General features: G+C 31.7%; 1 protein-coding gene across 1 annotated transcript in view; it reads left to right on the top strand.

Moving 5' to 3' along the window:
• Nucleotides 1–13,466, top strand: part of Cfap47 (cilia and flagella associated protein 47) — a 230,304-nt gene that overhangs the window by 88,992 nt on the left and 127,846 nt on the right. Inside the window, exons 31-35 of the mRNA XM_028769943.1 lie at nucleotides 36–117; nucleotides 1,357–1,479; nucleotides 5,118–5,307; nucleotides 10,404–10,498; nucleotides 10,784–10,900. Coding sequence (XP_028625776.1) covers nucleotides 36–117; nucleotides 1,357–1,479; nucleotides 5,118–5,307; nucleotides 10,404–10,498; nucleotides 10,784–10,900 — 607 coding nt within the window. The remainder of the gene's footprint in view (nucleotides 1–35; nucleotides 118–1,356; nucleotides 1,480–5,117; nucleotides 5,308–10,403; nucleotides 10,499–10,783; nucleotides 10,901–13,466) is intronic.

Here is a 13,466-nt window from a genome sequence, read left to right as displayed (position 1 = left end):
TTATAATAATTTTATAATTTGGGGTTTTCTTTTAGTGCTCAAGGCGGATGCATTTCTCATGTGCTGCCAGAATTTTTGCTTGAACCAAAAGATTATAAGAAGTGGCTGGAAATTACAGTAAGATAATTGCTAGGAATAATCTACACAGTCAGTAAATTTATTAATATATGCTCTTTTAAAAATGAGTCCAGTTTAGACTCTATATCTGAAATATCCTAAAGCTGAAGCCTATATTAACAGTGTGTGTGTGTGTGTATGTGTGTGTGTGTGTTTGTGTGTGTGTGTGTGTACGTACAAGGGATAGGGCATTGATTAAAATTTTTATGAGATTTCTGTGCAAAAAATGAATTAATGGCTTTCTTTTCCTTGCAGGTTTATGTGTATGATATGCATGCATGCATGTATGCCTGTTTGTATATGTATGGGTGCAAGTGTGTATGTGTATGAAATCTCATGTGTACCCAAGCATATAGAAGCCAAAGGGTAATGTGAAGTTTCTACTTTGCATTCTATCTTACAGATTAAGATAGGCTGTCAGGCTGTCGTAGTTGAACCTAAACAGAGCTAATTCATCTTTTCTAGCCCACAATAATGCTTTAGTGACTCCTACTATCTAGTCTTCCTTCTAGGCAGTAGTAGTAAAGGCAGAACACTACTCTTACCCCACATTAAGTGGGTGCTGGGATTCAAACTCTATTCTTCATGCACATGTTGTGGCCACTGAGTATTGACAAAGGAAAATGCATAGACCTATGTAATTTTATCCTTAAATATAAATTCTAAAAATTTATTTTGTCTAGAAAACAATATTTAATTTTACAGAGACTTGGTACTTCCCTTTTTGTAGTATTAAGGGAGAGCAGAAACATTAAACAAGAAATACATAGTTTTCTCAAAGTATGGAATGTATTTTATGAAAACCTCTTGCTGAGAGAATTATTTTTTATGTAGGTTATTTTTAGTGCTGAAGTCCCTTTCTTACCATTTGATATACTAAAAAGAGTCAGGTACCTGTACTATGGTCTTAAGTTGAGTTCTTGTGTGCTATTTAAAATTATGTGGATTTTCTGAACTCAGTTCAGGTGAACATTGTTTTCCTCTCCATCCCTTCTACTGGAGATGGCAATAATAGATGTAGTAAGAGAATAAGTCTGTGATGTAAATGGGTAACTTTTATCCCTAAAAATTCTCTGTGTGCATAGTTTTAATGCTTTTATGGCATTAAACATCTCGGCGAATATAAAAATGTACATCTGAATGTTTTATGAAAGTGAAAAATACTATATCATAATTAAAAATTTATACTAGTATTTGCTTTGGATTTTCATTTATGCTTTTGTATTTCATTCCTTAAAGACATCCACTAAAAGCACGGCTGTCTCCACACTTAAGAGAAACTATTCTGTTGATATAGATATGGATAATTTTGAAGCCTGGAGTAAATGGGCATGGACCGATGTATTTCTTCAGATATACAAGGTAATAATTCCACTCTATTTTGCTGTTATTTTGTTGTTTTTATTCATTCACATGAGTTGTGGAAAACTTAATGATGTTATAATGGATTAAAGCACAATGGTTCAAATAATTTATGTTTTCCTTCTGTATGGAAATATTGGGAAGTGAATCATCCACAACTGTGGTTGTTACCTTCTGTCCTTAGTACTATGATTTCATGTATGGATCAGCCTTTCTGATTAAATATTTTTCTAAATTCAGTTTGTGGTTTAATATAGAGTCTTCATCTGGAGTTTCAATTATCTTTTTTTTTTCTCAATTTGATGTCCTATAGATTTACTTTTGTACCAGTTATAATTATTAATTTACTTTTGTACCAGTGTTAAACCATCAGATATTTTTATATCTAAAAGAAAGCTTATAAACTAGATATTAATTCTCCTTGTGCACTTAACATAGGTAGAGATCCATTTAAACTATCCTAAAATGTCTACATATTTTTTGAAATTTTAATTATAAATATTGTCTTCTGATTTATGTGCAAAGGAAATTTAATACAAACAGTACTGCTAATGAGAAGCAGTAGGCAAATATAGCATCAACATTCATATAGAACTAGAAATGCACTTGTCCGTGGTGTGATGAATATATGTGTGCATTAAGTATATGTATATGCATTAAGTATGTATAAGTATATATAAATATACACACATATATATTTGATAAATTTCTCTGTGTTCTTATTTATAAATCTTCTATGTGCTACTGTTTTATATAGCCTAGGACTCTGTTCTATCAAAGGTCAATTTTTCGATGCCTATTCATAATTTAGGCCTTTAAGAAAAATGATGATGTAAATGAGTGTAGGAAGATGTGAGTATGTATTTCTGAAATTACTTCACCTACATTTGAGAATTAGCTGACATATTTAACAAGACATTATGTCCTCTATACTTTACATTTCATTCTATTAATTCATGCTTTTGTGTCTTTAATATTAAATGATATTATAATTTTCCTCAAAATGTTTTTGATTTGTGTGAATTAAGGACTTTTGCTGTTTATACTCCTTTCATTTATATAGATCTCTCTCTATATATCGGAATACTTAATGAACTATCATTCTGTTGTATAATAAAAATTGCAAGATACTTCAGCAGTGATAATTTTTAAACACTTCTTTAGAAATAGACTGCATATGGTTTCACTCTTTCTGTATTAGTGTATACCACAATGATCATGTGATCCCATCATAAAATCTATGAACCTATTCAAGGTTCATTTGCAAAGCTTATTCTGTTTCTAAAGTAGAAGTGACATTTGATAGACGAATTCTAAAGTAGCTCAGATCATGGATCCCAAACATTTATCATATCATCTATAGTCAAGTAATTCATCATTTGTTATTCCCCAGAAAGTACTGGGAATCCATTTCCAATATTTTCATTTGCATTTTAAAGCATATGGTATTTGAGATAAAAGAGATAAAGATCCAATATGTGCTATATTTCTATCACAGAAATTCAAAAGCATGCTAAAATAATGCATTTCATGTTTGTAGATTGCTTTTCTCACCACATCATTGGTCAGATAAAATTTGAATATTCTATACCAAATTTATTTGGTGAAAAAAAATTATAGTTTTTAATTTGTAAAGGAAAGAACTGTTTGGTGCCACTCATACTTTTTGATTGAAGCTCTTTGAGATATAAAGATAATCATAATCCTTTTGCTGTGTTTCATATTCCTGAATATAAAGGTATCTTGGATTGGATTATCCCAGAAGCAGGTTCTGAGACAAGTATCAAAGAGTTTGTTTCAGAAGTAGTTTCTCTTTGTGCTTCTTTGTCAGGAAACCATTCCCGTTAGTGCCAGTTTTCAAGTGTTCACAGAAGAAATCTTTCAGAATGGGGAGGTGAACAGGGCAACCATATCTCTAGAACATATGTCACTCAGATTTTGTTCTCCATATCCAAGACATTAGAGAACTACTCCTGAATGTTATTAGAATATATTTGTGAACTTAAGTAGTACTGAATATATAATGTAACAGTTGAACTGAGTCATTTGTTGTTCTATAATTGAAAATATGTTGTATCTCTCTAAATGCATCATAAAATAATAAATCTCAGATTGTTGCTTCTAGAATCTGGTTTAATTCCCCAGTGAAGTGCAACTCTGAGTACCTCTCTGCTATATTTCTCTACTTATTAGAGATAGGGAACATATAGTGAATGAGAGTGATATTTTATACTTTGATTAACAGCATGAGATAAAAGTACATCAAATTCGAATTACAGTTTTGTACAGTTTATTTCCTTAAACACACATATACCAGCCATAGTGGCACACACATCTATATTCTCAAGGAGAGGCATGAAAATCAGGAGTGCAAGGCAAGCCTCGTGTACCTAGCCAGTTATAGACCAGTTTGAGATACATGAGACCCTGTGAACAACTAACAAAATATGAAAATGTATGATATAATAGGTAATATTGACTGTCAAATTGATATAGAGGACTTTTAATCTAGCAACATGGATACACAGGTTTGTGTGAACCAGCTAGAATGCAGACATGCTACGCACCTTTAACCCTTCTGGCTGGAATACAGACATACCCTTAGTACACACCTTTAATCCCAAACAATGCCATCTAATTGAGAGACAGATAATGTGATGGACCAGAGAGAGATTAGACAGAATAGATACACCCAACTCTTAAGAAAAAAGCTGATTAAGAAAAGAACAGAGTAAGCAGTCAGCCAGTTCTGTTGAATTCAGTTGAGTTGAATCCAGTTATTGTGGAGTCAGTTGGGAGTCAGTACTGTGAATTGAAAGCAGTGGAGTTGTGTTCTTTCCTGAGTACATTCTGTTCAGTGCAGGTCAGCAGAAGCAGTGAGCTTATTCAGTGGGAAGACTTTGAGACAGCAGTTACTTTTGACAAATAAAAATTACATTTACAACAGGATCTAGAAGAAAACCTCTGGACATATCTTTGAGAGAATGTCTAGTTAGATTAGAAAAATTAAGCTGAGATGTTCCCTCTAAATAAAGTCAATACCATTCCATAGGATAGGGTCCAAAATGGAATTAAAAAGAAAGCAATTTGAGTACCAGCATTCATTTATGTCTGCTTCCTGACTGGTTGCAATGTGAGCAGTTATATCATGTTTCATATAAGATGCATTCTTAACTATAAAACTGAAACAATATGAAGCCCTTTTTCTTAAATTGTTCTTTTCATATAATTTGTTATAACAACAAAAAGTAACTAATACAGATGTGTACAATTCTTGATATTCAAAATTTTAAGTTCTGTGAACTGTAAGAATAGGAAAATCATGCCAAATTCACATTTTGATGAATTGGTATTCTCACAGATCTTTTGCCAAGTATACATTTTTTTTTTAAATTAAGAAGCATCTTGTCATAAATTGCATAGTAAGGAACCCCATATAAATGGTATGCAAGCAAAAAAGCTGAAGATTAAACATTACTATTAGTGGCATATTTCTCATCTTTTCTTTTATTCCTGAGCGAGTACATTAAACCAGAAATACTGATGTCTTCCCTTACTAATATACCTGGGATAATTAACTTTTCAAACATGATTTTATTTTCATCTGATTCTATTAACTATTTCTTTTGAAATTCCAGGTTACAGTTCTATCTCGAGTGACACCACATTCTTTCAGTTCTATGCCGGTCATACATGGGGAAAATAAATCAAAAATCAACCCTTGTTTCGCATCCAGCAACATATATTCAAATTCTGAAAGGATTCTACTTAGTTGGTTGAATACAAACTATGAAAGTCAACGAACTAATATATGGAAAAATAAAAGTGGTATGATTGTTTTTATTAAACAGTTCTAAGTTGTAATGCATAAATTGATATAGTAAGAGCCATGAAACTACCCACAAAATCTGTGGATTCCAGACTCCTTACATGATTTATTCTGTGTTGTATAAGAGAGAGAGAGAGCAGGTCACAGTCTTCAAGGTGAGATAGTAAGAAATTTCATTTGTTATATGTTGAAGAAAAAAAATGATGAACTGCATATACAAATATTAGGAATTTGAATAATGACCCCCCCTAATGTTGTTGCTCGTATTTTCAGATGAGTAAATTATTATGAGGATCATGTTGAGCATTGTGATGTGACAGTGTTTCATGAATTAATTGAATAGGTCATGATAGGCTCATGAAGCTGTTTTCCAATGCACAATTTGAAATACCTTTTAGAAAATTCTAATTGTTAATGTGACTGTACATTTTTTGCTTCATCCTAAACAGTGAATTTATTGAGCATAGTTTTCACGGAAAATTAAGCTGAGAAGTTCCCTCTAAATAAAGGTTGATTTCCCTAGCAGAAATGTAAAAGTGAAACATCAGTGAAATATTTTCTGCCAACTTGTTTGACTAACAGCTAAAAAAAATTGGTTACAACTATAAGCATTTTTTTTCTAATGTGGGTCATCCACACATTACAAGAGTGGTGGTAGAGTGGTGCATCATTTTAAAAACTAATTGGGCAGGATTTTAAAATTCTTATAAAACTACTATTAGAGCAGGTGTGTTTCCAAGGAAGTGGTGTTTATAAAATATCTATGTACTTTTTTGATAAATTAAAACTATTATAAAATTAAAAATATAAATTATGCATCTCATATACATGTACATTTATTCTGATAGTTAAAATAATCTGAATTTTCATAATTGCATTACTTTTATAATATATATACTTAATAAAGTGAATAATAAAATGGTTGAAATTTTGTTATATAATTTTTTTCTCACTAAATTTGTTAAAATCTTGAAATCTAAAATATAATTAATTTACAAATTCTAACATTTGTTAAAATAAATGCATTAATACTTTTGTAGCATTAAATGATTTAATGTTTTGAAAAAACATCATTTTTTATAGTATTATTTTATACCAATATCTTCTTTTCTGTTTTTGGTTGGGAGGATACTGCAGGTTCTAGACTGAGTTTCTCTGTGTAGCCCTGGCAGTCCTGTCACTCTCTCTATAGACCAGGCTTGCCTCAAACTCAGAGACCCACCTGCCTCTGCCTCCTGAATGTTGGAACTAAAGGCATGCACCACTACCACCACCTGGGTTTATTTCAATTTTAAGATACCTTTTTGAAGGAAAAGGTTAAATTGGATGAAAATAGAAAATCAAAGTCAATTTTAATTTAAACATTTCTAGTAGCATTTGAAACTCTACTTCTGAGAACTGAAGACTAGATAAAGCTGGTGATTCCCTGAAGATTTTGCTAAGCTACTTTTGTATTACAGTAAATACTGGATAATGTCTAATATTTCTATTTCCAATAACCTTTCTTCTGATGGCAATGATGCTCATTCAACTTAGCTGCCTTTTTATATAAAACCTTAGAATATAAAAGAAAGAATAACCTATATCAAAAGAGCTATCATAAAAGCAGAAGAAAAAATCTTTGATATACCTAAGCCTGATGTAAACTGTAGTGACATTTTTTCAGCAGCCTTTGACATAAAAGACAATGCACAGGCATGGAATCAGAGAAGAGAAAGTTTTATTAAAGTTTGTTTCACCTCTTCTCAACATTGTCCTAGAAAGCACTTCCTTTTCTTCTTACCAAAAGCCATACTTGAGCAGCAGAGGTCCATGCTTGCTGGTGTTTGACAAGTTATTTTTATAGCAAAGCAATTTCAATGTTGTGATGGATTAGAAAAGCAAACAAAACTGCATTTGCACTAGTGTTTACTGCAGGTACAAGAAAAGAGCCAGGAGTTGGGGGAAGCTCCTGCACTTAAAATAGCAAAAGCTAGTCAAACAGTTTAGTTTTCTTTAAAGTCCCCTTAATGCTCTAATTGTAGGGTAAATTCAAGACAGAACAGGAAGAAATGACATATTAATGTAGATATAATCTTTTTAGATGCAACTTGAAACCAGTAAGAAGTAACGTTGTTAGGTATCTAGTTAAAGTCAAGTATATACCAGCAAGAAAACATGAAACTCCCAGAGACCACAGTTGGATGTCTGGTGAGGAAAAAAAATCAGAACCAAGTTTAAATGTAGACAATAGGAATGATGCCCAGAGGGTACAATTCCATCCATGAATGGATCTATCTTGGGAAAATCAAAATTCATTTGTCTGAAAGGAGAGAACCTGAACTGAGAATCCCTAGGAAATAATTCCCTTTTCAAACGTAACCTCCTAGGGAAATGCTTTCTCAGGATCACAATGTAAGACATACAAAGGCCTATGGGATTGTAGTCCCTATGGGGGAGCAGGCTACATCTCCAGATGGCACAGGAATCTTCACTAGTTGTTGTTGTTGTACTGTCTTGGTAGGCACGGACAAGGTAAGATTGAAGAGTCAGTGAGTCTTGGGCTATGCTTTCAGAGAGCTACTGAGACTGGACACTATGTGGAAGGGCTAGAGTGCTTGCAAGGAGGCCTTGAGAAGTCATTGTATAAAACTCTGAAGATGAAGCCTTGATTACTACTGAGTTCATATTTAAGAAGTCACCTGCCGGAGTCTCAGAAGAAACTTGACCCTTAAACTTTAGAAATGTATTAAATGTTAAAGAATGTGGTTATTTGGTTATTTTGATGGTAGACTAAATGGATTTTGCATTATAAGGCAGCTATGTAACTATAGAGTCAAAAAGTAGAAGATAACAGCTTATAAGTAAGTGATTATGATTGACTGTAATGTTGACAAGAGATAGGGATACAGTATTTGCTATTGATTGATAGCTTGATGGAGACTAATATCATCTAGGAAACAAAATTGTGAGCATGCCTTGGAAGCGTTATCTAGATAAGGTTAATTATGGTTGTAAAAAAATCTGCTATCACCATTACTTATGCTAGGATACAAAGCATACTGAAAACTAGTAGTCATTTTTCTCTGCTTTCTGACTGTGGAGGCAGTATGACAAGCCACCATCTGTTTCTACTATCATTCCCTTCTGGCCATGGTGTATATTGCATCTCCAATACTAACTTGTCAGGGTTAGATTTCACTGAGGACTTTTAGAGACTTAGTGAGCTTAAAATAGATGCCACATACTGACACATAAACTCTTTTGTGAGAATTTGATATCTGGTAAATAAAATTCATCTCCAACACTAATTGACTGATTCACTGTTAAGTGTCAGTGACTAGCAGATTGTTATTATCAGATCAAATATAACACTGCTTCCAGTTCATGGAAAACTAAGAGCAAATTATTTTTATTGAAAAACCTGGGTTGCAAATTAAGAGAGGTATTTTCATCAAATGCCATAAACATATACACATCCAATGGTAACTATGTGAAGTTCCCAATATACCAGTTAGCTTGATTTTAGAAGGCATTGCAGGAAGTCCACATAAACCAAATTACCATAGTCATTTAACATGAATATAATATTATTTGTCAGTTACACCTCAAAGTATAAAACTAAAAATATTTTCATATTATTATTTATTCTGTATTGGGTGAAACTTTTTGTTAATCTGTATTATCTGGAATGATATTATAGGGAAAAATGTTATAGAAATCTTCCTGAAATATTTCATAATGCAGTTGCAGATGAAAAAGTACCACCAGTTTCTTTAAAATTTAATGGATATCTGTGGTCCATGAGGAAACCAAGTATTCTACTTTCAGTTGTAATCTAGTTCTGGTTTGTGGAAATAACAGAAATGTGTTCTGAACATAGCTTTTCTCATTTCTAAAATTTTCTTGGGAAATAGAAATGAATGAAGGATTTAGAGAGTATCTCTGATGCTTACCTTTATTCTGCTTGATTGCAAGTAATAGTATATAAATAAAAAAAACTATGAGGAATCTATGCCTTTTTGGAAAGTTTGAAAATGAGGAAAAATCTATGCAAAAATAACAATGAGTTCTGTTTAATTTCATTACCCCCAAATTTTGGATAACTTTTCGGATATATCCCTGATACTCACACACTTTAACTTATTCCAGTTTTAGTGTAGTAATCCCTTTGTAACTTGAGAGGTTTTATTATTATTATTATTATTATTATTATTATCATTTTGTTAATACCATAGAATTATAAAGAATAATATGTCTTTTGAGCCTCAGTACTCTTACATGTTATTCATCATTGGTCAAACATTTGAACAAATCACATAAAATGATGTGCCATAAGTTTGAAAGCCCAGTACTTCAACAGTAGAGGCAGTAGAATCAGACTTCAAAGTTATCTTTTTCTGCATAGATAGTCCAAGGGTACCCTGGGTCACATATATGTGGCTCTTTCTAAAATGTGGGGAAAAGGGAAAGAAAAAAGGAAGGGAGGAAGGGAAGAAAAATTGAGTAATGCCAAAATATGAGATTTCTGTCTTAGTAGTACATAAAATGGTGGGTTTTTTTCTACTGGGCTATGTAGAAATAACACACAATTTATAGTTGGTTTTAAGCTGTATGGATATATTTCTTAATGCTTTGTTTTATTTCTGTTGCTATGATAAAATACTTGACTAAAAGCAACTTATTGATAAAGAAGTTTATTTCATCTTATAATACTGGATTATAGTCTTTATTGTATGTAATTCAAGCAGGAACTCCAAGTTGCTACTCACATTACATCTACAGCCGTGAGCTGAGAGAAAGGAGTATACACATGCACTGCTTAAACACAGTTCAGCAGTCTAGCAAGAGAAGGGTTTTTGCCATCGTTGACCACATCAGTTAATGTAACTAAAATAGTTCTGTATGCAGAGATATTCCTGTAGCCAATCCAGTGTAGATACTCTTCCTAGGCGGCCTTTAATGTGTAGCATTGCTACATCAAAAGGAACTATCATGCCTAGTATTCATGAAAATTGTATTTTTAAAATAAAAGGATAGTTTTAGGTTTTTTCTTCAAATTCTTGTAAGTTATATTTGAACAAACTTAAAAGACTATTATATTTATTTTCCTTAGACGTGCCCCCTGAAAGATGGATAGTGAATTTTGACTCAGACCTTCTTGATGGCCTTGTGTTTGCTACACAGATGGCAGCATACTGCCCATTTTTGGTAAGAGTTACTTCATTTTCCAATAGTAGTCTTCTGAATGAGAATAGTTATTCATTAAGATTTGAAGTTTATTTCCTGTAAACTGTCTTTTTAAATGCCTTAATTGTGACTCAAAAACATGAATGCTACTACTTAGCATTGACTTTTTGTTTATATTTAAGTGTTGACTACAGTATTCTGTTTCAGATGCTAAAATCCAAATTATCCTCTGTTGTACAACAAAGAAAACCTACATTCATCTGTTTTAATTCCATTAATTAAATCCCTATTTGCTTTAACTTCCAGATTGAGTCTCATTTTATAAATATGTATACACGACCAAAATGCCCAGAACAGTTTTTGCACAATTGCTTGATTGTTATAAATAGTCTTTGTGAAATTGGATTTGATTTAAACATACAGGTCGGTACCTCAATATCTCAGTGCTTTCAAAGTTTATGTATTTTATTTCTTTAATTTGCTCATTTAAAATATCCCTGTGCTTACTCATGTTAAATCTAAATTGAAACATGTTTTCTGAGTTGAATTATGGAAATTTAAATGTTATTGCCAGTTCTGCTCTAGCTATTTAAAATTATGTAATTGTTTGTTATTATATATAATTGTGCTATTGTAGAATCAGTAGAATCGGAACGTGAAAAAATTTGTTTTGGAAAAAAGTTTTATACACACACACACACACACACACACACACACATACATACACTGACCTACAAGTAATGTTTCTATGTGGCATTTCATACCAAATTTTCCCTGGCAAAAATATTTATTATGCTCTTAGTATGTTATGTACCCTCTGTTACTTGCTGGTAATAAAAGATAGAATACACAAGTTGTTACTTAATATGTAGATTACTTTAATCATTAAGATATATGTGTATTACAAAATAATAGATATATGTAGTTAAATATCAATAGAAATAGATATATTCTAAAATGTTACAAAAGTCAGATGAAGGAAGAAATCACTGTGATCAAACTATTCTACCTAACATATTGTAATTATCAGATGTCTTGGTTGATTCAATTGAATTTGGATTAGTCAAAAGGAGACATCATTTTTTGTTGTCATTTAGAGGAAATGATGTGAACCATTTAGAGAAGGAGAGTATAGGAATAAAATAAAAATTACAAATTTTGTTGTATAGATAGGTTTACCTAAAGTTTTGTATTAGAGACATAATGATAGATATATATTAGAAATGTAAATTTAACAGCTAAATTAAATTAGAGATTTACCATGTTGTATTATATAAATAAAAACCTGTACTTCATAACATTGGTTAACATTTTAACATTTAATAGTAAAATAACATTTAGTAATTAATATTCTGATGCTGGAAAATGTAGGTGGATTTCTAAAACCGTTGACTGTCCAGAGGAGAAATGTCATTATAACCAACTCTGAATTTTCCATTTCTTGATCAGACAAGATTAATTATATTACTCCAATATGTATGATTTCTTGAGAAATTAATTTCACAATATCTAATATTTTTTGTGTTAAAGTTGTTTGCATACCAATGCCATTTTATACCAGTTGTGATAAAAACATTTATTTTTTATTGGTAGAGGTATAAGTAGAAACTATAAATATTTAGGTCAGAGAAGTATCTTTTGATAGTAACGTTTTGTGTATAAACCATAATATATAAAAATGTTAACTGTACAATTTTTATAATTTCTAACAATTTATCAAATTATTAAACATTTCCATGAATAACTCCAGATAGACCCCTCCAATGGTACAGAGATGGACAAATCATACTTATATTTTCAAAGATCAGACCAAGTATGTACCAAGATGCTTACACAAGATATATTGTTGACTAACACAGTAGACATAGAAAGCTGTAGAATTTGACTTAAAGAAACAAAAAGATATTCTGATAACGAACCCAGAAAAAGTTAAATGGAATACATGGTACTTAAGCTAGTTCTTGACAGTCTGATTAGGATTCACAAGAAATCTTGGCTTTTAGAAAATTCAGATGATAATCCATCTTAATTTTCTCCTTTTAATGATTTTTTTTCAGGTATGTTTACTCAAGATGTTAATGTCCTTGCATAGATAAAATAGTTTTAAAAAAGCTAAACATCTGCTAGATAAAAATATGGAGTAATTGTCAACAATATGATGAACAATGGAATTCACAGCAATATGTTTTTTTTCTACCTAATTTCAGCGTATACTTTTGTATAAACACTGACTTACCAAGTTATAAAGCAGATTTTAAAATGGTACTGTCGAGTCCAATCAGTCAAGCCAGTAATTAATGTTGGTGCTTATACTATGCCACATTTTGATTATATGAAATTAAGCCTTGGACTTAGTTGACTATTCTGCATTGGGTTCACATCATTTCCATTTTTGAACATGAGTTTGTCCTGAATCACAGAAGACCTATATCTCAATTGCTGTCCATTTACAGAGCGGTCCATGTATACTGACAATGACTGTGTCATTAAATATGAGTCTCTACTTCTTACCAATCCAAATATAATTTTATCATACTACTACATAATTTTTCATACTACTATTTTTTTTTCAGAAAATTTGGTGAAATCCTTCCTATTTTTTCCAGATTCTATTTTTTGCTTTCACTTATGTCTTAACTCTGTTTATTATCTCTGTAATTTTGGAATTTTATTTTAATAAGTATAAACAACCGTGAAATTACTCTATCAGTACGGTTGCTTTTGATCCTGTGGATAAAGTAATTCACCAACTGTTATTACTTAATCTGTCATCCAGAACCTCCACAACCGCACAGTGTAACTCTTGAACTTTGTTTGTTTGAGTTTTTCTTCTTTATTCATAACACACCTGTTGGGTATAGTAGTCTATACTGACATCTGTGTTTGTTCAGGGACTGTACAGACCTCTGCCCAGGAACTTCTTGCTTTTAGAATCTCAGATGAGAAATCGGGTATAATTCTGATAGATCTGCCTTATCTCCTATTACTT

The sequence above is a fragment of the Grammomys surdaster genome, unplaced genomic scaffold, assembly GCF_004785775.1.
Source record: "Grammomys surdaster isolate TR1022 unplaced genomic scaffold, NIH_TR_1.0 195, whole genome shotgun sequence".
NCBI classification, from domain to species: domain Eukaryota; kingdom Metazoa; phylum Chordata; class Mammalia; order Rodentia; family Muridae; genus Grammomys; species Grammomys surdaster.
Note: the sequence above shows the minus strand (reverse complement) of the source record. Positions and strands in the feature narration are given on the sequence as shown.